Source organism: Hemiscyllium ocellatum, chromosome 25 (genome assembly GCF_020745735.1).
Source record: "Hemiscyllium ocellatum isolate sHemOce1 chromosome 25, sHemOce1.pat.X.cur, whole genome shotgun sequence".
NCBI classification, from domain to species: Eukaryota; Metazoa; Chordata; class Chondrichthyes; order Orectolobiformes; family Hemiscylliidae; genus Hemiscyllium; species Hemiscyllium ocellatum.
The window spans coordinates 55,358,840-55,383,742 of record NC_083425.1 but is presented as its reverse complement, the minus strand read 5'-3'; the positions used below and the strand labels follow the sequence as shown (position 1 = coordinate 55,383,742).

General features: G+C 42.5%; 1 protein-coding gene across 4 annotated transcripts in view; it reads right to left on the bottom strand.

Moving 5' to 3' along the window:
- The window catches only part of unc13d (unc-13 homolog D (C. elegans)), a 169,320-nt gene that overhangs the window by 61,905 nt on the left and 82,512 nt on the right, over positions 1–24,903 (bottom strand). For all 4 annotated transcript variants that reach the window (XM_060844631.1, XM_060844633.1, XM_060844632.1 and 1 more), the window contains 4 exons: positions 14,031–14,128; positions 13,407–13,458; positions 3,743–3,873; positions 1,747–1,867 (listed from right to left, as the gene is read on the bottom strand). In XM_060844631.1, the coding sequence (XP_060700614.1) occupies positions 1,747–1,867; positions 3,743–3,873; positions 13,407–13,458; positions 14,031–14,128 (402 nt within the window). The remainder of the gene's footprint in view (positions 1–1,746; positions 1,868–3,742; positions 3,874–13,406; positions 13,459–14,030; positions 14,129–24,903) is intronic.

The window sequence follows — 24,903 nt, the reverse complement described above, 5'->3', positions numbered from 1 at the left end:
AACCACAAGGGATGAACTCCGATTTCTCCAGTTTCCTCATTTCCCCTCCCCCCACCTTGTCTCAGCCAAATCCCTCGAACTCAGAACCACCTTCCTAACCTACAATCTTCTTCCTGACCTCTCCGCCCACAACTCACTCCGGCCTATCACCCTCACCTTGACCTCCTTCCACCTATCGCATCTCCAACCGCCCTCCCCCAAGTCCCTCCTCCCTACCTTTTATCTTAGCCTGCTGGACACTTTCTTCATTCCTGATGAAGGGCTTATGCTCGAAATGTCGATTCTCCTGCTCTTTGGATGCTGCCTGACCTGCTGCACTTTTCCAGCAACACATTTTCAGCTCTTCCAGTAGTTAGCCAATCCATGCTCAGAAGTCACAACACCAGATTTATTTGAAATCACAAGCTTTCAGAGTATTGCTCCTTTATCAGGTGAAGATTCCTGATGAAGGAACGGAGCTTCAGATGTTTGTGATTTCAAATAAACCTGTTGGACTGTAACCTGGTGTTATGTGACTGCTGCCTTTATCCATTCCTGTCCAATACTGGCTTCTAACCATGCTAATATACCTCCAACACCACAGGCTCCTCTTTCCTGCTCTCACATTCAAAGACAATGAGTTGTAGACCTAAGGAGAAAGCCAGTTAATTATGCTGCTCCTGTCAAAATCCGTGATGAAGGCATTAAAATTGTTAATAACTACAACTATCTTAGTGTCAAGAAATGTTGAATTGAAGGAATCAATGCACAGATGTATGCATTAAATACTTGGTTATATTCAGGAATTTAACAAGTTTTTGATTAGTCCTGCAATCATGAAACTCTTTATGCAGTATGCTAGTAGTTGAGCATGTTTTGCTTTGGAATGCCTTGGCTTGGTATGCCTGTCTTGAGAACTCAAACCCTTTCAGGATAAAGAGCTTTTTGAACCAGGTAGGAAGGGGATGTGATGAGCTCATCTTCCTTGATGAAATCTGCTCGAGAGAATTGTGATGAAAGGCTGTCCCGAGCAACAGAATCACCTCTTTCCTAAGGATGACTGTTACATACATTAGAGAAAGGGGCTACAATCCTGCCAATGGAGGACAAGTTGGCCCCTAAGTTCATTGCGTCCTTTATTCATTCGGATAACTAAAAGGAGCTGATGTAGGAATGAGAATGTGGACTCACTGACTGATTACACTGGAATAGTTTTCATACATAATTTAGTTAAATTCAGATATCTGGTGTAGAGGATCTTTTTGCTTTATTGTTATTATTTGGTTATTTTTTGACTGAATAACATTCCCAAAATGAATTTCATACAGAATTTTCTGATGACAATAAAGTGAAGGTGAAGTGAAACGTAATATTGCCTCAAAAACCTATACACTGTGATAGACAAGGTTGACTTGACTCAGCCCTCATTTCATAGGCTGGCTTGTGCTTACAGGACCCCAATTGGGCTGAATGGTCTATTTCTGTGGCAGATTAAGTTCAGCAAATCCCATAGGCAGGCACCCACAAGACATTCAGTATCAATCTCCCGCCAGCCAGTCAGCAAACAAACAGTCTTTACCTTCCCATTTATGGAGCAGTTAAATCAAGTTCTCAAAGTAGAAAACCCATCAATCTATCCTGTCCCCTTCCTCTTGTTGCTTTTCTGAAGTAGACAACAGAGGAATGCTAACCACATAGTCCTGACTGGCACACATCACATACACAAAGCAATTAGCTCATGGGTTATTCATTTCAGAGCGGTGATACCTGGTCTTTCCACACAGCCCGCTGAACCATCTCCACCGAATTCTCATATACCATCTGCAACCACTTGGGTAAAGATTCACTGAACCATTTGTGGAAGCCATCCAATGGAAGAGGGATGTCACTGAAAAACACAGGGAACCAATCTTCAGACTGTTTGAGACACACACAGTGGCTAAAGCACAGAAACAAAAAGATTTGGTCACAAATCAGGAGGTTTGAGAGATTTAGCAGGTTCGCACTGGTAGTGAAGGTGGTGGCAGTCCAAGCATTATTGTTCATGTTTCCAAAACTAGGGGAAATACTTCGCAGGTCTAGCTACAGCTGTGCATTGGCAAACTTAACACTGCAGGTTGATAATCTTGCATCAGAATTGGGAAAAGCAGGAGATGCAACAGATTTTGAGTATAGAGACAGGACAAAGGAAGGGCAAAAAAACAAAATGGAAGAGCTGTGAAGACAGAAGTTGAATGAAATAAAGGATGACTGTGCAATCAAAGTAGAAGGCAAGGATAATGAAGATGTGAAGAAACAGAAGCTAAGTCTAGAGAAGGTGCAGCAGAATCATTGTCAACAACTGTCAAGTAGAAGATGAAAGGCTGGATTTATGATCTAAAAATCTTAAACTGCATGTTTAGGCTGCAAGACTGAAGTGCCTAATCTTGGTGGTTCCTTAGGCCTATACTGAGCTTTATGGAAACAGTGTAGGAAGCCAAGGAAAATTAAATTTAATTGGGATTGTGTTGGAAAATTAAAATGACTTGCTTGGGAAGCTCAGGATCATGCTTGCAGACTGGAAAAGGCGTTCTGCAAAATAGTTGTGCATTGATCTCCTGGTGAACAGCACTCAATACAATAAACGGAATTGAAAGAAGCACAGAAAGAACTATTTGGGAACTTGAACAGGTAAGGAAAGGGTTCATGCATAGTACACCTCCTATAATGGCATGGGGTAGACTATCCTACAGCACATTTCCATTGCCAGAGGTGTAATGTAATTTATTTTATCTCTTCACTCCCCACTATCTACAGCCCAGCATACCATTTGTATTTCTTTCATTTAGTTACTGCATTTACTGCTCACATTGTGGTTGGCATGATTGGGGTGACCACTTTGTGCTCCACAAGCAAGTTTCTGGTTATCTGTCATTTTAATTCTCAACTTCACTCCCACTGTGACATTCTGTCTTCAGAATCTGTTCCAGTGAAGCTCAAAGAAACAATGCCTCATCTTTTGATTGGACAAGTTATAGCCATCTGGATTTGACACAGAGTTCATAACCAATGCACCAAATTTTCTCCCTACAGCAGCTAGTCATAATTCTACTGTAGTAACCTGTAGTTACCAGCTCAGAATCATCTTCTGTTTTCTTCTCCCATTGCCCTCTCTTTCCATCCTGCACTAAAATCTTTATTTTTTTAAGCTCTCCTGTCTTCCACCCTTTCACAGGCTTTCCCTTTTGCGCATTGGCTTCAAACTTGTTATATTGATAACTTGCCTCCTACTAGTACCAGCAAGTTTCCAGATTTTTAAACGAGTTGGTGGAATGTGGACTTTTGTCCTCTGGATTATGATTCCAGGAACAAAATCTTTAGAGTACTATAAAGGACATCTACAATACATCTACAAGAATATCCTTGAACAGAGTACCTGAGTGTTAACTGCAATTTATGTGAATACATATCAGATATACACAGTAAGAAAATGTTAGCAATGAACTATTTTAGCATATGATATAGTGGTATAGTAAATATATGTTGAACATGTACTGTGTGAGCACCTGAGCATTTTGTGTACCGTCAGAAACTATTGTATTGCTGGCATGCATTGTGTGACCAGAGATGTATTGGAGGTACATTACATAGTGTTATACATGACAGTGGTTGACTGTGTGAGTACATGTGAATTGGTACACTAAATAAATCAGGACTGTTGGTACATGAGTTTCTTGTATCCACTATGATATACATACATTCAGGGGTGAATTTTGGTACTTACTTTGGTACTAAGTAAATTTTTTGATGCTGTAGCTGTTTGAGCTTCTGGAAGAGTTGGAATAGACCCTCAACAGTTACCTTGGACTTGCCAGCTCCAATATTTATCACTTGCTCCTGCAGATCCTGAGCAACCTAGCAACAAACAGATGACACGAGGTAAGGTACACTTACTGGTCTGGATGACTGGATGATTTGGGACAATATGAAGCAATGGTTTTTGGTCTTAGAAGCCAGGCCAATCATTCAGCTCCTCAAATCTGTGGCACCATTCAACTAAGTCACAGCTGAAAAATATCACAACTTTACATGCCTGAATGGAAGAGGGATGCTGTGAGGAAATGAAGAGACACCATTTTATGCAAATAGAAAGAGGGTGCTGATTGGCTGGACAATGATTAGTCTGGAGATACACCAAGAACAATTAATTGTTGATCTTAATTCTCAGACCAGGCAGTTACACTCTGATTGGTCAATGCACTGCCATATGAAAAGTTGTTATAGGGTCTTTTTTTTTGCCATGTCTGTTTCTCACATTCTTGTTTCCATAAATGCAAGATGAAAAGTTTTAACATCTAATTTTTTTTTAGCAATGTTTAAGCAATGTTTAAGTTCTGTCCTACCAAAACTTCAGCAGGCAACTAGGTTCAGCTAGATTCCTAATTGTTATGTGGAATCGTGATCAGTCGTGGATGACTAAAAGTCATTAGCCTGATGATAACTCTGATTAGTTCTTTGATTTGACAACTCTGTTATTGACCAGCTTATGAAGTCTTTTGGAGATCTGGAAAGGGAAGAAGTACCACCCACTCTAGTGAAAAAAACCTGAAGCTAAAGAAAGCCGGTTGTTTTTCACCTATCAGTTGCTGTCAGCTGTTGCTTCTAATCCATAAGGCAGACACTTTATCATTTGCGAACAAGTCGCTTTGTGCCTCATGTGAAGTAGTGGATCGTGCTGGGTCCACTACTTTTTGTGACTTACTGTATATAAATGATTTGGATGTGAGCATACGAGGTATTGTTAGTAAGTTTGCAGATGACACCAAAATTGGAGGTGTAGTGGACAGCGAAGAAGGTTACCTTAGATTACAACAGGATCTTGATCAGATGGGCCAATGGGCTGATGAGTGGCAGATGGAATTTAATTTAGATAAATGCAAAGTGCTGTATTTTGGGAAAGCAAATCTTGGGAAAGTACACTCACAGGTAGATAGGATAGTGAAGAAGGCATTTAGTATGTTTTCATTTATTGGTCAAAGTATGGAGTACACGAGTTGGGAGGTCATGTTGTGGCTGTACAGGACACTGGTTAGGCCACTGTTGGAATACTGTATGCAATTCAGAAGGATGTTGTGAAACTTGAAAGGGTTCAGAAAAGATTTACAAGGATGTAGCCAGGGTTGGAGGATTTGAACTATAGAGAGAGGTTGAATAGGCTGGGGCTGTTTTCCTGGAGCATCAGATGCTGTGAGGTGACCTTATTAAAATTTATAAAATAATGAGGGGATTGGATAGGATAAAGAGACAAAGTCACTTCCCTGGAATGGGGGAGTCTAGAACTAGAGGGCATGGGTTTAGGGTGAGAGGGGAAAACTATTAAAGGAACCTAAGGGGCAACCTTTTCACGCAGAGGGTGGTATGTGTATGGAATGAGTTGCCAGAGGAAGTGATGATTGCAACTGGATGGGTATATGAGTAGGAAGGTTTGGAGGGATATGGGCCAGGTGCTGGTAGGTGGGACTAGATTAGGTTGGGATATCTGGTTGGCATGGACAGATTGGACCAAAGGGTCTGTTTCCGTGTTGTACATCTTTATGACTTTATGAACTTGGGCCTGTTGCCTTCTGTCAATTTAACTCAGTGGTGTCTAGGAAGTTAATCCTTTCTTTACGGTGTATCTTGAAGCTTAATGGAGGGTTAATCATTCTTGAGAACATCAATGAATTTTTCTTATTTCATTTCTGTGAGATTCCAAATAATCTATAATCAACACAAACACTACGCATTTTACTACATGGGCCAATGGGCTGAGGAGTGGCAGATGGAGTTTTAGAATAAATGTAAGGTGTGCATTTTCAAAAGGCAAATCAGGGCAGGGCATATACACTTTATGGGAAAGCCCTGGGGCATGTTGCTGAACAAAGACCTTGGATTGCAAATTCATAGTTCCTTGAAAGTGGAGTCGCAGGTAGATAAGATAGTGAAGAAGGCATTTGGCATGCTTGTCTTTATTGGTCAGTGCACTGGTTATAGGAGTTGGGAGGTCATGTTGCAGCTATACAGGATATCAATTAGGCCACTTTTGGAATACTATGTACAATTCTGGTCTCCCTGCTAAGGAAAGGAGTTATGAAACTTGAAAGGGTTCAGAAAAGGTTCACAAGGATGTTGCCAGGGTTGGAGGGTTTGTGCTATAGGGATGACATTATTGAGGTGTATAAAATCATGAGGGGCATAATAGGATGAATAGCGAAGATCTTTTCTCTGGGTCAGGAAGTCCAAAATTTGACGGCATAGGTATACGGTGAGAGGAGGAAGATTCACAAAAGAACAACAGAGAAATACAGTACCAGAACAGGTCCTTTGGCCCTCCCAGCCCATGCTGATCATCATGTCCTAACTAAACTATAAAAAAACAAACTTTCTGCTCGTATTTGGTCCATTATCCCTCTGTTCCGTCCCTCTTCATGTAACCATCCAGATGCATCTTAAATGTCACCAATGTGCCTGCTTCCACCACCTCTTCTAACAGTGCATTCCAGGCTGCTACCACTCTCGGCATGAAAATGTTCCCTCACATGTCTCCCTTAACCCCACCCCTAACCCTGAACCTGTAATTGAAAAATCCTCTGACTATCCACCCTACGTACGCCTCTCAAAATGTTTAAATCTCTGTCAGGTCTCCTCTCAGCCACTGCCTTTACAGTGAAAACCATCCTTGTCATTTTAACCTTTTCTCATAGCCAATATCCTCGAGCCCAAGCAACTTCCTGGTGAACCTTTTCTGCACTCTCTCCATAGCTTCCACATCCTTCTGATAGTGTGGGAACCAAAGCTGCACACAATACTCCAAATGTGGCCTAACAAGGGTTTGATGGAGCTGCAATATGGTTTACCAACCCTTGTACTCCAAGCCTCAGCCAATGAAAGCAAGCATTCCATTTGCCTTCTTAAACACCTTGGCCACCTGTCTTGCTCCTTAGTATCTTTTCCAAGAGCTTCCCCACCACAGACATCAGGCTCACCAGCCTATAATTTCCTGGATTATCCCGACTTATTTTCTTAAACAAGAGAACAACACTCTGTGGCAATGAATTCCACAGGCCCACCACTCTCTGGATGAAGAAATGTCTCTGCATTTCTGTTCTGAATTGACCCCCTCTAATTTTAAGGCTGTATCCACGGGTCCTAGTCTCCTCGCCTAACGGAAACAATTTCCTAGCGTCCACCCTTTCCAAGCCATGTATTATCTTGTACGTTTCTTGTAAGCCTTGTGATGAGTTGAATTTGTGGCTGTATTGAAAAGTGAAACATTTCTGTGATTGAAATTGGAGTTTACTGAATTGCCCAAGTGGGCCAAGGAGTGGGGGATATCTTTGGATACTCTTTATTTGTCAAAGAGATTCCATTAGTACATTAGGGGCAAAAGAATAACTAGGGAGAGAATAGGGCTCCTTAAAGATCAACAAGGCTGTCTATAATGTGGAACCAAAGGATTCTAAACAGATATTTCAGATCAGTTTTAATGTGGAGAAGGACATGAAAGCTAGCAATCTAGGGGAAATAAGTTGTGATATCATCAAAAGTCTCCGTATTACAGAAGAGGAGATGCCACATGTCTTAAAATAGGTAAAGATGGATAAATCCTCAGGACCTAATCAGCTAAAGCCCAGAATTTTGTGGGAAGTGAGGGAAGGGATTGCAGGGCCTCTTGCTGCGATATTACTATAGTGATAATCACAGGTGAAACTCCAGAACACTGCAGGGTGGTTAATGTGGTGCCATTATTTAAGAAAGGTGGTAAGGAAAAGGCAGGGAACTACAGATCGGTGAGCCTGACATCAGTGGTGGGTAAATTGTTCGAGACAATTCTGAGGAACAGGATTTATATGCATTTGGAAAGGCAAGGACTAATTAGAGAGAATCAACATGGCTTTGAGTGTGAAAAATCGTGTTTCACTCACTTAATTGAGTTTTGTTTTGCAGAAGTGACAAAGAAGATTGAAGGCAGACATTGTCTCTATGACTTCAGCAAGGTGTTCAACAAGGTTCCACACAGTCAACTCGTTACCAAGGTTAGATCACATGGAATCCAGGAGGAGCAAAACTGGATACAAAATTGGCTTGATGGTAGCAGACAGAGGGTGGTTTTCAGGGTTGTTTTTCAGACCAGAGGCCTGTGAGCAGTGCTGTACTGCAAAGATCGGTGCTGGGTCTACTGTTTGTTGTCATTTATACAAATGATTTGGATGTGAATATAGGAGGTACAGTTTGCAGGCAACTCCAAAATTGGAGGTGTAATTGATAGTGCAGAAAATTATCTCAGCGTACAATAGGATCTTGATCAGATCAACCGATAGGTGAAGGAGTGGCAGGTGGAGTTTAATTTAGATAAATGTGAGGTGCTGCATTTTTGTAAGGTAAACAATAAGGTCACCCCTCAGCCTCCGACGCTCCAGGGAAAATAGCCCCAGCCCATTCAGCCTCTCCCTGTAGCTCAAACTCTCCAGCTCTGGCAACATCCTTGTAAATCTTTTCTGAACCCTTTTAAGTTTCACAACATCCTTCCTGTAGCAGGGAGACCAGAATTACACACAGTATTCCAAAAGTGGCTTAACCAATGTCCTACACAGCTGCAACGTGACCTCCCAACTCCTACTCAATGTACTGACTAATAAAGGAAAGCGTACCAAATGCCTTCTTCACTACCCTCTGAACCTGTGCTATCTAGACAGAAATTTAATCTCCACAGTATACTAAACTATATGATTTCAGCTGGAGCTCCTTCAAGCAATAAGTTGGATGAGGAAAGAATCATAGAATCCATACAATGTGGAAACAGGCCATTTGGCCCATCAAGTCCACACTGACCCTCCAAACAGCATCCAACCCAGAGCCAGATCCCCCACCCCATCCCTGTAACCCTGCATTTCCCATAGTTAACCCACCTCGCCTGCACATCCCTGAACACAATGGACAGTTTAACATGGCCAATGTGGGAGGAAATGGGAGCATCTGGAGGAAACCCACGCACATCTGGGGAGACTGTGCAAACTTCACACAGACAGTCGCATGGGAGTGGAATTAAGTGAAAGAGTCAATAGGGATAAACACAGTTTCCAAAGTCTTAACACCCAGTAACCAGAGGATTCGGATTAGAGATAATTGGTTAAAGAAAGCAAGGAGTAAAAAGTGAGGTCTGCAGATGCTGGAGATCAGAGCTGAAAATGTGTTGCTGGTTAAAGCACAGCAGGTCAGGCAGCATCCAAGGAACAGGAAATTCGATGTTTCGGGCCAGAGCCCTTCATCAGGAATGAGGAGAGGGTGCCAGGCAGGCTAAGATAAAAGGTAGGGAGGAGGGACTTGGGGGAGGGGCGATGGAGAGAACGTGGCTGAAGAGCTTCTGTGCAGAGGAGATGACCTGGGGGGTGCAGTGAGAGAGAGACTCACTGAAATCCTTGTAGAGGGAGGAAGAGAACTTCTTCAAGGAAGGTATCCTTGCAAGAGGATTCGCAGTAGGTTAAAATCTTCGAGTAAAAAGTGAGGTCTGCAGATGCTGGAGATCAGAGCTCCAAGTCCCTCCTCCCAACTTTTATCTTAGCCTGCCTGGCACCCTCTCCTCATTCCTGATGAAGGGCTCTGGCCCAAAACGTCAAATTTCCTGTTCCTTGGATGCTGCCTAACCTGCTGTGCTTTAACCAGCAACACATTTTCAGCTCTGATCTCCAGCATCTGCAGACCTCACTTTTTACTCGAAGATTTTAACCTACTGCGAATCCTCTTGCAAGGATGCCTTCCTTGAAGAAGTTCTCTTCCTCCCTCTACAAGGATTTCAGTGAGTCTCTCTCTCACTGCACCCCCCAGGTCATCTCCTCTGCACAGAAGCTCTTCAGCCACGTTCTCTCCATCGCCCCTCCCCCAAGTCCCTCCTCCCTACCTTTTATCTTAGCCTGCCTGGCACCCTCTCCTCATTCCTGATGAAGGGCTCTGGCCCAAAACATCGAATTTCCTGTTCCTTGGATGCTGCCTAACCTGCTGTGCTTCAACCAGCAACACATTTTCAGCTAAAGAAAGCAAGGAGAAGCATCACAGAATTGTTCCAGCATCGCAGTCATCATAAACGATTTTGCACCTTAACACTATCTACTTGTGATCCCAGTTGGAATGCAAATGGAGACTAGTTGATTGTAATGGGTATGGGGCAGTTTGGTCAAGCCCAGACCCACCCCGATGCCCACTCAGAGGGTATGACAGGAACCCACCAGAATGCAAAGCCTCTGAACTCAAAGCCTCTGCACAAGCAAGAGACTCGAATGTGTACCGAAAATGTAGCTCTGCTCACCCACGCCTGAAGCCACTATGAGAAGAAGACTCCGATCCCAAGCCAGACACCCGCCCACACGTGAATCCACCAAAAAACATTCCCGGAGTCTGCAAAACTGGTTCAATGCAGGCTCTCTGTAAGAACAATTCAACTAGTCCCACTCATGAATCTTTTCATGAGAATGAAGAGTCACCAGACTCGAAATGTTAACACTGCTCTCTTGCTACAGATTCTGCCAGACCTGTTCAGCAATTTCTGTCTTTGTTTCTGACTCTCCCTAGTTTGAATGCATTATTAAAGGATTAGTCTTCATCATTTCAGCTGTGCTCTAGCAATGGGCAAGCTCACCAATTACGAATGCTGACTCTACAAGACGAAAAATAAGACATTTTCATTTCAAGGGGCTGGCAGCTGGAGGTGATGCAGTCCTGTGGAACCTTGTTGAAATTCGCACAACAGATTAGAGTCCAACAGATTTATTTGGAAGCACTAGCTTTCTGAGTGCTGCTCCTTCATCAGGATGCACTAGTTTTCGGAGCGCTTCATCAGCAGAGCTGATGCTGATGCTAGTGCTTTGAAATAAACTATTTGGAGTATAACCTGGTGTTGTGTGATTTTTAACTTGATCCACTCCAGTCCAACACTCCTCCACATTGTGGAACCTGGAGAATTTATAAAAAGCAGGAAAGTTAACATCGTATGGCAAACATGAGGAAAGTAAATGTCATTGGGTTTTGCCTCATTTAATTTGTGATTAAATGTCTCAAAGTAGTCTGCAACAGGCTAATTGTTCCCAATCCTAACCAGAAATTTCCAATTGCTCTGATCATCACCACAACATAGTACTTGGGAAATAAATTGCTAGATAATCAAACACATCTCCTGGGATATATTCCTGAATTTGATGGCATTATATGAACTCAGTAGCATTAATGCTGTGCATAATTAGTATGTGAGAGTGCTACTGCTGTTATAATTATGTGGTTTATAAGGTTATTACGTTTTGAGACTATATCTTTAAATTTGGGATAAATGAAGATTATGTGGCCTGTTTTAAAATCTCAATGCAAGGCAGTTTAATGATAAGATTAAAAAACACCAAGATTTTTTATTGAGAAGAGGATACAAGTTATTTACATTTGCAAACAATGGTTGCAGTTCTGAGTTCACAAGGAGTGAATTTGGAGTCTCCAAAATCCCAGAGAAGTGTGAAAGGAATCAGGTATTTACATCCTATCTCCTCTGGTGTCCTGTCTTTCTAGATTTCCTAAGTACTGTCTGTGTGAATGCAGTAGCAAAGCAATTTCCTTGTGCTTTGGAAGGTTTATTAACATCATGTATCTTTGATTTTATCTTGAAGATATTTGCTGTGGGCTCATTTCAAAACTGGAATCTAAAAGCTATGGTTTGGAGACACCTTTCGGCCTACCTCAGTAAGGGAAAGAAGTAAATCAACAATATCTCACTGTTCCAGGCTTAAGTGTGGAAAGGCAAATGTAATTTCACCCTTTGTCCATGACAGTTGGCTTCACAAATAGTGTTTCTCAATATTGCTCTTAGTTTGCTTGTCATAATAAAAGTCTTAAAACATGAAATCTTCTGTCACTCTTTCAGCTATGAACTGAAAGGTGAAATCTATTTTTATAAAGCACTTGTCTCAATGGTGATTATGAAAATTTGGATTTTCAAAACACATTTAACAGATTATTTGGAAGTTAGAAGCTCATATCATCAAAAGGCATAGCGGGAACTTGGATACACAGTCAGCTCAGTACAATGTTGATTGTGTTCCTTGTGATGTGCAAATGACATGGACTTGAGTGTACAAAGTAGACACTTCGCAAATTGTGTAAATAGTTCAGAGAATAGTATGTTGGCTTTCATTAGCAGAGGGATTGAATTTAAGAGCTGCAAGGTTACGCTACAGTTCTATAAAGCCCTGGTTAGATCACATTTGGAATACTGTGTTCAGTCCTGGTCGCCTCATATAGGAAGGATGTGAAAGCTTTAGAGACAGTGCAGAGGAGATTTACCAGGATGCTGCCTGGACTGGAGGGCATATCAATGAAGAAAACTTGAGGGAGCTAGGGCTTTTCTCATTGGAACAAAGAAGGATGAGAGATGATTTGATAAAGGCTTAGACAGAGCGGATAGCAAGAGACTTTTTTCCGAGGGGCAGAAATGGCTATCATGGGGGGGCATAATTTTAAGATGAATAGAGGAAGGTTTAAGGCAGATAGTAGTCTTTATACACAGAAGTAGATGCATGGAATGCACTGCCAGCAGTAGTGTTAGAGTCAGATACATAAGGGACATTTAAGTGAGTCTTGGATAGGCACATGGATGATAGTAAAATGTAGGGTGTGTGGGTTAGTTTGATCTTAGAGTAGGATTAAAATTTATTGACATAAGTATGTTCACTTAACCAGATTTGGGTATAATTTTTTTCTGTATGACAATTGGTTTGTAATTACATAATGGTCCTTGATGTCTAAGAGGTTAAGGATTCATCAAACCTCAGTGAATCATGTTCCTGTCAGGGTGTTGATGCCAGTGAACCATGTTCCTTCAGGGTATTCCAGTGAATGATGTTCCTACTGGAGTGTTGATCCCAGAGAGTCATGCTCCGGAGAGGGTATTGATCCCAGGGAATCGTGTTTTAATATAATTCCACAGCATGAAAATGGGCCATTCAACTCAACAAGTTCACACCAACTCTCTAAAGATAATCCCACCCAGACCCATCTGCCTACCTTATCCATGAAGCCATACATTTCCCATGGCTAACGCAACTAACCTACAAACCAGTGAACACTATAGGCAATTTAACAAGGCTTTTCCATCTATCTTGCACATCTTTGGACTATAGGAGGAAACTGGAGTACCTGGCCAAAACCCACACAGACATGGGGAGAATATGCAAATTCCCCACAGACAGCCATTGAAGGCTGGAATCGAACAGGAGTCCCTGCTGCTGTGAGGCAGCAGTGCTAACCACATGTTCCTGTCAGGGGTGTTGATCCCAGTATTCTTACATTCACCTATGGTCTCTGAAAAGAGTGTTGTCAGAGATGATCACAGTTTAATTGACAACCTGGATTGGTGTAACTGAATTGATACTTACCAATTCCTGGAACTGCAAGTAGGTGATATTGAACAGATTCACTTTGATAGTGCTATGAAAAGAGAAATAAAACAGTCAGTCCAATTTTGGCGAAACTGAGTCAGGACATGGTCTGAAGACAAGTCCAATTAATTTCTATTTAGTATTCTAACTTTCTCAGTTTTGATTTTGTCATAGTCAGCTCCGATGGCTCAACTACACAACAGCACTAAGGGCATATACAATCTAATTTACTAGAGCACAGAGAGAGAGATAACAAGGTTCTTTTGATAATAGATAACTATTGGAAAGCACTAAGAGAAATAACAGATTAATTATTCATGAGCACCAAGAATGATAATGGATTAATTACACATGAGTATAGAGATTGTTGTCAGGTTATTTACATGAGACAACACTAAGAGCATTAACGGGTTAGCTACACAAGGGAACTGCGGCACTAAAGGGTTAATTACACAAGTCAGAGCTGGAGCTCTCTTGCCCCAATTCATTAGCCAGCAGCTGAGACCAGCGAATTTCCATATCAGAAAGCGGGCCTAACATTCACAGGCTTTGGAGGACAACTGGAGTTAGACAATGACATGCCAGTGTGATTTTGAATGCAAAGAGTTTACAGGGTCCTACCCCATGAAAATCTTCATCCGTTTTTTCCGGTCGTTCAATAGGTCATTATTTAGGTGGTCTATGAACGTCACAAGCGATTTCACAATTTCTTCCTCAGTCTGTGAAGATGGTAAATGATGAAGGTCAAAACCGAAAATGATCATTCATACCACACTTGAATAAAAGTAGTCTGAGATCCAAAGGACGGATATGATCTTTTTAATCACTGTAGACATGCTGATAAAGGTGGAATGTGAATGGGCCACAGAACAATAAATCAACTCTATGTTGATTGACTCATCACAACTGGGATGATGGTAGACACAAACATTTCTCCTGAGTTGATGAAAATGGAAAGCAGTAAGTAATTTCCACTAGAAAGTGTAAGGTATCGGTATCAGTGATGAGCAGAAATTTCTTCACTCAAGGATTGTAAATCCTTGGAATCCCTACCCTACACGAACGCAGAAACTATAATATTATTAAGGTTTACTCTATATCTAACCTGTGCTGTACCTGCCTTGTCAGTTAGATGGGAAACTGTTCAATCTCCATTTGCCTATGCTTGTTCACTACAAATTCCAATTCTTCATGGTATATTTTACCATCACATTACTGCACACATGCTTACAGAACAAAACAAAGCCTTCCCATCCTTCACTGAGTAAGAAATACTGCATATGAACAAACAACAGGAGTAGGCCACTCAGCCCTTCGAGCCTGCTGCAACATTCAACAAGATCATGGCTGATCAGATTTTAACATCCCTGCATAACTGTGATAATCTTATACCCCCTTGGTAATCAAGTATCTATCTACCTATGACTTAAGAATATTCAAAGATTCTGTACCCACTGCCTTTTGAGGAAGGGAATTCCAAATTTCCACCCTCTGAGAGAAAAAAAATGTCCTCGAGTCTGTTTTAAATGGATCACCTTTATTTTTAAATTATGGCGCCTAGTTCTAGATTCTCCCACAAGAGGAAACATCCTTTGAAAATCTTCCTAGTCAAGTCCCCTCAGGATCTTCTATGCTTCAATTTAGTCACCTCAGATTCTTCTAAACTGCACATGTCTAGCCTTTCTAGTCTTTTCCCATAAGCAATCTGCTCGTTTGTGCATTTGTAATAAGGTGGATGAATTAACTGCACAAAGTTATTAATGGATGTGATGTAATTGTGATCACAGAGACCTGGCTCCAGGGCGACCAAATATGGGAACTCAATGTCCAGGGTTATTCAATTTTCAGGAAAGAGAGACAGAAAGGAAAGGAAGGTGGGTCACTGTTGCTAACAAAGGAGGAGATATACAGAATAGTAAGGGAGGACATTAGCCTGGATGATGTGGAATCTGTATGGGTGGAGCTGCGGAACACCAAAAGGAAAAAGACATTAGTAGAAGTTGTGTACAGACCAACAAACAGGTTGGGGATGGCATCTGACAGGAATTTTGAAATGCATGCAGTAAGGGTACAGCAGTTATTATGGTGACTTCAATCTCCATTTTGATTAGACTAACCAAATTGGTAGCAATGCAATGGAGGAGGATTTCCTGGAATATATGAGGGATGGTTTCCTCAACCAATATGTTGAGAAACAACTAGAGAGCAAGCCATCCTAGACTGGGTATTATGTAATGAGACAGGATTAATTAGCAAAATTGTGGTGTGAGACCCTTTGGAGAAGAGTGACCATTATATGTTAGAATTCTCCATTAAGGGAGTGACACAGTTAATCTGAGACCAGGGTCCTGAACTTAAAGACAGCTAACTTTGATGGTATGGGCTGGTCAAGGCTATATAAAGGTTTGATGGTGAATAAATAATGGCAGACATTTAAAGAACACATGAATGAACTTCAACAATTGTACATCTCAGACTCAGCACCACCTTCCTAACCTGCAATCTTCTTCCCGACCTCTCCGCCCCCACCCCCACTCCGGCCTATCACCCTCACCTTAACCTCCTTCCACCTATTGCATTCCCAACGCCCCTCCCCTGAGTCCTTCCTCCCTACCTTTTATCTTAGCCTGCTTGGCACATGCTCCTCATTCCTGAAGAAGGGCTTATGCCCGAAACGTCGATTCTCCTGCTCCTTTGATGCTGCCTAACCTGCTGCGTTTTTCCAGCAACACATTTTTAAGCTCTGATGCCCAGCATCTGCAGTCCTCACTTTCTCCCATCTCTATCTGGCTAAGAGTAAAACCAGGAAGGTGGCTCAACCATGGCTAACAACCATGGAAATCAGGGGTAGTGTTAAAGCCAAAGAGAAGGCATATAAAATTGTCAGAAAAAGCAGCAAACCTGAGGACGAGGTGAAATTTAAAATTCAGCAGAGGAGGACAAATGGTTTAATTCGGAAGGCACTGCTACTTCACAGTGCCAGTGACCTGGGTTCAATTCCAGCCTCAGGCGACTGTCTATGTGGAGTTTGCAAATTCTTCCCAATACTCCCAGCGTGGGTTTCCTCCGGGTGCTCCATTTTTCACCCACAGCCCAAAGATGTACAGGTTAGATGAATTGGCCATGCTAAATTGCCCATAATGTTCAGGGATGTGTCGGCTAGGTGCATTAGTCAGGGGTAAACGCAGAGTAATAGGGCATTGGGTCTGAGTGGGATATTCTTCAGAGGGTTGGTATGGACTTGTTGGGCCAATTGGCCTGTTTCTACACTGTAGGATTCTACGAAGGCAGGAAAAGGGATGAGGATTTAAGGCAGAAATTCAAGGAGCTAGGGTGGAAGCTTAATGCTAGAACAAACAGAGTTGTTATCTCTGCTTTGTTGCCTGTGCCACGTGCTAGTGAGGTGACGAATAGGCAGAGAGAGCAGTTGAACACGTGGCTATAGTGATGGTGCAGGCGGGAGGGTTTCGGATACCTGGATAATTGAGGCTCATTCAGGGTAAATGGGACCTCTACAAATGGGATGGTCTACACCTGAACCAATGGGGTACCAATATCCTGGGGAGTGGATAGCTACTAATGCTCTAGTGGTTAGCACTGCTGCCTCACAGCGCCTGTAGACCCGGGTTCAATTCCCGACTCAGGCGACTGACTGTGTGGAGTTTGCACGTTCTCCCCGTGTCTGCGTGGGTTTCCTCCGGGTGCTCCGGTTTCCTCCCACAGTCACAAAGATGTGCGGGTCAGGTGAATTGGCCAAGCTAAATTGCCCATAGTGTTAGGTAAGGGGTAAATGTAGGGGTATGGGTGGGTTGCGCTTCGGCGGGTCGGTGTGGACTTGTTGGGCCGAAGGGCCTGTTTCCACACTGTAAGTCTAAAAAAAAAGAGAGTTTAAACTAATTCCGTAGGGAGATAGGAATCTAAATTGTAGTTCTAGTGTCCAGGAGGTTGAGAGTAGGAAGGTCAGAATTGCGGTTTCAAGGTCGCAAGAGTTCATTGGCAAGCAGGAAGGTGGTTTGAAGTGTGTCTACTTCAATGCCAGGGGCATCCAGAATAAGGTGGGTGAACTTTCAGCATGGGTTGGTACTTGGGACTTCAATGTTGTGACCATTTTGGAGACATGGATAGAGCAGAGACAGGAATGGTTGTTGCAGGTTCTGGGAATTAGATGTTTCAGTAAGAATGGAGAAAATGGTAGAAGAGGAGGAGGTATGGCATTGTTAGTTAAGGACAATATTACGGTGGCAGAAAGGACATTTGAGGATTCGTCTACTGAGGCAGTATGGACTGAGGCTAGAAACCGGAAAGGAAACATCACCCTGTTGGGAGTTTTCTATCGGTCTTTAAAGAGCTCAAGGGATGTAGAGGATAGGATAGCAAAGATAATTCTGGATAAGAGCAAGGGTGGTTGTTAGAGGGACTTTAACTATCCAAATATTAACTGGAAATATTATAGTTCGAGTACTTTTGATGGGTCAGGGCTTGTCCAATGCATTAGGATGGTTTCCTGACACAGTATATAGACAAGCCAACAAGGGAGATTTGGTACTGGGTAATGAACCTGGCCGGGTGTTAGATTTGTAGGAAGGTGAGCATTTTGGTGATAGTGACCACAATTCCGTTATGTTTACTATAGCAATGGAAAGGAATAGGCATATAATGCAGGGCAAGAGTTATTGCTGTGGGAAAGGCAATTATGCAATTAGGCAAAATTTAGGATGCATAGGATGGGGAAAGAAATTGCAGGGGATGGGCACAATTAAACTGCGTGTCCTTGATAAGCATGTACCTGTCAGCCAGGGAGGAAGTGGTCAAGCAAGGGAGCTGTGGTTTACTAAAGAAGTTGAATCACTTGTCAAGAGGAAGAGGAAGGCTTATGTTAAGATTAGATGTGAAGGCTCAGTTAGATTAGATTACTTACAGTATGGAAACAGACCCTTCGGCCCAACAAGTCCACACCGACCCGCCGAAGCGCAACCCATTTACCCCTTACCTAACACTATGGGCAATTTAGCATGGCCAATTCACCTGATCCGCACATCTTTGGACTGTGGCAGGAAACCGGAGCACCCGGAGGAAACCCACGCAGACACGGGGAGAACATGCAAACTCCACATAGTCTGTCGCCTGAGTCGGGAAATGAACCCAGGTCTCAGGCGCTGTGAGGCAGCAGTGCTAACCACTGTGCCACCGTGCCGCCCATAGAGATACAAGTTAGCCAGGAAAGACCTAAAGAGAGAGCAAGAAGAGCCAGGAGGAGACACGAGAGGTCATTGGCAGACTGAAGAAGGTTGAGAGGTGACTTAATTGAGACATATAAGAGAATCAGGGGGTTAGATCGGGTGGACAATGAGAGCCCTTTTCCTCGGATGGTGATCGCTAGCACGAGGGGACATATCTTTAAATTGAGAGGTGATAGATATAGGACAGATGTCAGAGGGAGTTTCTTTACTCAGAGAGTAGTAGGGGGGTGGAATGCACTGCGGTTCAACAGTAGGAGACCTGCCAACTTTAAGGGCACTTAAATGGTCTTTCGATAGGCATATGGATGAAAATGGAATAGAGTGGGATAAATAGCTTCATTTGGTTCCACAGGTCGGCACAACATCAAGGTCCTGTATTGTGCTGTAATGTTCTACGCTCTATGAAATGAGCTTGTGGAAAACATAAAAACTGACTGCAAAAGCTTGCAGAGGCATGTGAAGAGAAAAAGATTGGTGAAGACAAATATAGGTCCCTTGCAGTTAGAATAGGGTGAATTCATAATGGCTGAAAATGTGTTGCTGGAAAAGCGCAGCAGGTCAGGCAGCATCCAAAGAGCAGGAGAGTCGACGTTTCGGACATGAGCACTTCTTCAGGAATTCATAATGGACAACCAAAAGATGGCAGACCAATTGAACAAATACTTTGGATCTGTCTGCACCAAGACACCTTCCGGAAATGCTTGGTGATGAGGGTCAAGCGTGTAGGAGGAATGGAAGGAAATCCTTATTGGTTGGGAGATGGTATTGGGGAAATTGACAGGATTAAAACCTGATAAGTCCCCAAGACCTGATATCTGTATCCCAAAGTACTTAAGGAAGTGACCCTTGAAATAGCAGACACATTGGTGATTATTTTCTAGCATTCTGTAGACTCTGGAAGATTTCCAATGGATTGGAGGATAGCTAAGGTAACTCCACTTTTTAAAAAAGGAGAGAGAGAAAACACGGAGAATTGGAGGCCGCTTCGCCTGTCATCAGTGGTGCAGAAAATGCTGGAGTCAATTATTAAGGATGTGATAACTATGCATTTGGAAAGTGATGACAGAATTGGTTGAAGTCAGCATTGATTCACTAAAGGGAAATAATGCTTGACAAAACTTCTGGAGTTATTTGAGGATGTGACCAGTAGTGTGGATAAGGGAGCATCAGAAGGTGTTGTTTATCTCGACTCTCAAAAAGCTTTTGACAAGATTCTATATGTGATTAGTAAGGAAAATTAAAGCTCATGGTATCGGAGGTAATGTATTGGTGTGTTTAGAATACTGGTTGGCAGAGAATTTGGACAATTTGGATGAAGGAACTGAAGGCAATATCTCTAAATTTGCAGAGGACACTAAGCTGAGTTGTTGTGTGTCCTGTGAGGAAAGCTAATGGCATACTGGCCTTCATAGCGAGAGGATTTAAGTGTAGAAGAAGTCTTGCTGCAGTTATACAGGGCCTTGGTGAGGTCAAACCTTGAGTATTGTGTGCAGTTTAGTCCTCCTAATCTGAAGAATGACATTCTTTCCATTGAGTGAGTCCAGCGAAGGACCACGAGACTGATTCCCAGGTTCGCAGGACTGACATGAAAGACAAACTAGATCAACTAGATTGTACTCGCTGGAGTTTAGAAGAATGCAGGGGGATCTTAGAAACATATAAAATCTTGATGGGACTGGAAAGGTTGGATGCAGGAAGAATGTTCCCAATGTTGGGGGAAGTCCAGAACTAGGGGTGACAGTCTAAGATGAAGAGGTAAGCCACTCAGGACTGAGATGAGGAGGAATATCTTCACTCAGAGTTGTGAACCAGTGGAATTTTATCCCACAGAAAGCTGTTGGGGCTCATTTGTTTGAGATAGTCAAGAGGCAGCTGGACATGACCCTTGATGCTAAAGGGATTAAGGGGTATGGAGAGAAAGTGGGAATGGGATAATGAAACTGCATGATCAGACATGATCAAACTGAATGATGGTGTGGACTCGGAGTCGAATGGCCTACTCCTATTTTCTATATTATTCCAGGTATTAGTCTAGGGAGCTGAAAATGTGTTGCTGGAAAAGCGCAGCAGGTCAGGCAGCATCCAAGGAACAGGAAATTCAACGTTTCGGGCATAAGCCCTTCATCAGGAATGAGGAAAGTGTGTCCAGCAGGCTAAGATAAAAGGTAGGGAGGAGGAACTTGGGGGAGGGGCGATGGGGATGTGATAGGTGGAAGGAGGTCAAGGTGAGGGTGATAGGCCGGAGTGGGGTGAGGGCGGAGAGGTCAGGAAGAAGATTGCAGGTTAGGAAGGCGGTGCTGAGTTCGAGGGATTCGACTGAGACAAGGTGACACACTTTCCTCATTCCTGATGAAGGGCTTATGCCCAAAACGTCAAATTTCCTGTTCCTTGGATGCTGCCTGACCTGCTGCGCTTTTCCAGCAACACATTTTCAGCTCTGATCTCCAGCATATGCAGTCCTCACTTTCTCCTCGAAGATTAGTCTAGGGATCCAGGATTACTAGGCACGTTGGATCTAACTATTGGCTTAGTGCTAGGGACAGAGGGTGGTGGTAAAAGGCTGTTTGTGTGACTGGAGCTCAGTGTGCAGTGGCATACCACGAGGATGAACGTTGGGTCCTTTATTGCTTGAGAATCATAAATGATGCAGACGAGAAGGTGGGAGGGATGATAATTCAGTTTGCAGATGACAAAGATTGGTCAGGTGGTTGACATTGAAGAAGAAGGTGTTAGGTTACAGGAGGATGTAAATGGATTAGTCAGATGGGAAGATTGCTGCAGATGGAACTTAATCCTGATAAATGTAATGTGATTCATTTTGGTAGAAGAAACAAGATATCTAAGTACAGAACAACCTCGGTTATCCAAAATCAGTTATCTGAATTTCGGATTACAAGATCTCAAGGTCACGTAAATGCTTCTTTTGTTTATGATCAGATCAGTTATCCGAACAATTGGTTATCTAAACAAAATACTCCCCGCCGTCTTGTTCAGATGATCGAGGTTGTTCTGTATTCAATAAATGGCAGGACACTAGGACGTTCAGAGGATCCTGGGGTACTGTTCACAGGTTCCTGGGGTACTGTTCACAGGTTCCTGGGGTACTGTTCACAGGATCCTGGGGTACTGTTCACAGGTTCCTGGGGTACTGTTCACAGGTTCCTGGGGTACTGTTCACAGGATCCTGGGGTACTGTTCACAGGTTCCTGGGGTACTGTTCACAGATTCCTGAAGGTGACAGGACAAGTTAAGAGGGTAGATGAAAAATAATACAGGAAACTTGCCTTTATCAGTTCTGGCATTTTGGAGCGTTAGTCCTTCGGGTGACTTCACCTGATGAAGGAGAAGTGCTCTGAAAGCCTGTGCTTTCAAATAAAGCTAGTGCGTATGTGCCTTCTGAGTCTATGGCACAGATTATGAGAGCAGGAAATTACATTGGAGCTGCACAGGACTTTTGTTAGGCCTTACCTACAGTAGTTCTGGTCCCACACTATAGGAAGGATGTGGCTGCACTGGACAGGATGGGGATTTGATTCACCAGGAGGTAAATTGCTCCATCCCAGGTAATCTATGAACAGAAGCTGGATAAACTTGGGTTGCTTTTCTTAGAGCAGAGAAAGCTGAGAAAGTGTATAAAATTCTGATGGGAATGGACAGTGTGGATAGGAAGCAGCCAATCCCCTTAGTTAAAGAGTCAATACAAGGGGACATAATTTTGAGGTAAAAAGTCAGGAGGTTTAGAGGGGATTTGAGGAAAATCACCTAGATGATGGGTGGGAATCTGGAATGCACAGGGAGGGTTGTTGAGATGGGAAATCTCAAAGTCTGTGAAAAGTACATGAACATGGTAGCTCAGTGGTTAGCACTGCTACCTCACAGCACCATGGACCTGGGTTCAATTCTAGCCTCGGGTGACTGTGTGGAGTTTACACAATCTCCCTGTGTCTGCATGGGGTTTCCTCTCGCAGTTCAAAGATGTGCAGATTAGGTGAATTGACCATGGTAAATTGTCCATAGTGTTCAGGGTTGTTTGGGTTAGGTGCAATAGTCAGGGGAAATGTAAAGTAATTAGGTAGGGGAATGGGTCTGGGTGGGATACTCTTCAAAGGGTCTGTGTGGACTTGTTGGGCCAATTGGCCTGTTTCCACATTATAGGCATTCTATGATACAGTGAATAAACACTTGAAGTGTCGTAATTTTCAAAGCTATAGCCTAAGTGGTAGATAATGGTTCAAATATAGATTTAGAGTAATTTAGAGCCCCAATGGGCTGAAGGACCTCTTCTGTGCTGTATGATTCTACAAATTCCCTAAACTGTTTCCAACACCACAACATCCTACTGTAAGCACAGTGACCAGAACTTGACACAGTACTCTAGATGTGGTGTCACCAATGCTTTCTGTAACTGAGCATAACATCCCCACACTTGCAGTAAAATGTAACAGTAGCTCTCCTGATTATTTGCTGTACCTGCACACTAACCTGCTATGATTCATGCATGTGGACACCCAGATCTCTCTGCATCTGAGCTCTGCAATGTCTCACCATTTAGATAATCTGCTTCATTTTTATTCTTTCTGCCAAAATTGACAAATTCCTATTCTCCCACTTGGTATTCCATTTGTCAGATCTTTGCCCACTCACTTAACCTGTCTAGCTCATTTTGTAGGCTCTTTATATCTTCTTCACAACTCACTTTACCTCTCTTTGTGCCATTATGATAGCAAATTTAGCTATCATACCTTTGATCTCTTCATCCAAATCATTTCTGTAAATTGTAAAGAGTTGAGGCCCCAATACCAACTCCTGTGGCACACAACTTATGACATCTTGCCAGCCTGAAAAAAAGACCCATTTATTCCTTTCTCTGCTTCTCTGTTAGCCAGCCAACCTTCTATCCATGATAATCTGTTACCCACTAAACTATGAGCATTTAACTTCTGCAATATCCTATTGATGTGCCACCTTATAAAATGCCTTCTAGAAATCTAAACACAATATACCCACTGGTTTCTCTTTATCCACAGGACACATGACATCTTCAGAGAACTCCGATAAAGCAGTTTAAATGATTTCCTTTTGACAGAATCACATTGGATATCTTGAATTTTTATATAAGTGCCCTGCTATAATATCATTAATAATCGCTTCTAACATCTTCCGTACAATAGATGTTAAGCTAACTTACCTGTAGTTTCCTGCTTTCTGTCTCTCTCCCTTTTTGAATAAAGGAATTTAGATATTTTTCAATCTAAAGCAACTTTCCCCAAGTCTAATGAGTTTTGGAAAATTAAAACCAATCAATTAACTATCTCGCTGGCTATTTCTTTTAAGTCCTTAGGGTGAAATCCATCAGGACTTGGGGCAGCACAGTGGCTCAGCAGTTAGCATTGCTGCCTCATTGCTCCAGGAACCAAGTATGATTCCATCTTCGGGTGACTGCCTGTGTGGAGTTTGTATATTCTCCCCGGGCCTCTGTGGGCGTCCTCTGGTTCCTTCCCACAATTCAAGGTTAGGTGGATTGGCAATGTTAAATTGTCCATAGTGGATAGGAATGTGTAGGCTGGGTGGATTAGCCATGGTAAATGCAGAGTTACAGGGATAGGGTAGAGGGTGGATCTGGGTGAGAGGTTCCTCAGAGGATTGCTGAGGAAGCAATGAGCCAAATGGCCTACTTCCACACTGTCGGGATTCTATGATTCTAGGACCTGGGGACTTACCAACTTGCAGTTCCAACAATTTACTTAGTACCACTTGCAACTTGTAATTTTTCCTGAGTTCCTCCTTCCCTTTCACAATTCCTCATTTAGTTTCTTATGGGATGCTACTTGTATCATCTCAAGTGAAAACTGACAAAATATCTGTTCAATTAATCTCCAATCCCTTTATCTTCCACTACCTAATTCCCCAGACTCATTTTCTACAGGACCAATATATATTTTTAAAATATATCTGAAGAAACTTTTCCTATTTGTTTTTATATTTTTGGTTATCTTTCTCTTGTACTCCAATTTTTCCCTCCTCGTTAATCTTGTTGTAATTCTTTGGTTTTTTAAAAATGTTTTGTCCAATTTTTTGACCTGCCATCCATTTTTGCGCAATTGTACTTCTCTGAAGTTTGACGTTTTTTAGATAATAACAGATGGCAGGTCCATCCCTTAAAATTTATATTATTTGTTGGAATGTATCTATTCTGTGCTGTCTAAAATGTCCCCTTAAATGTTTGCCGCAGCATCTCTATTGAACTACCTTTT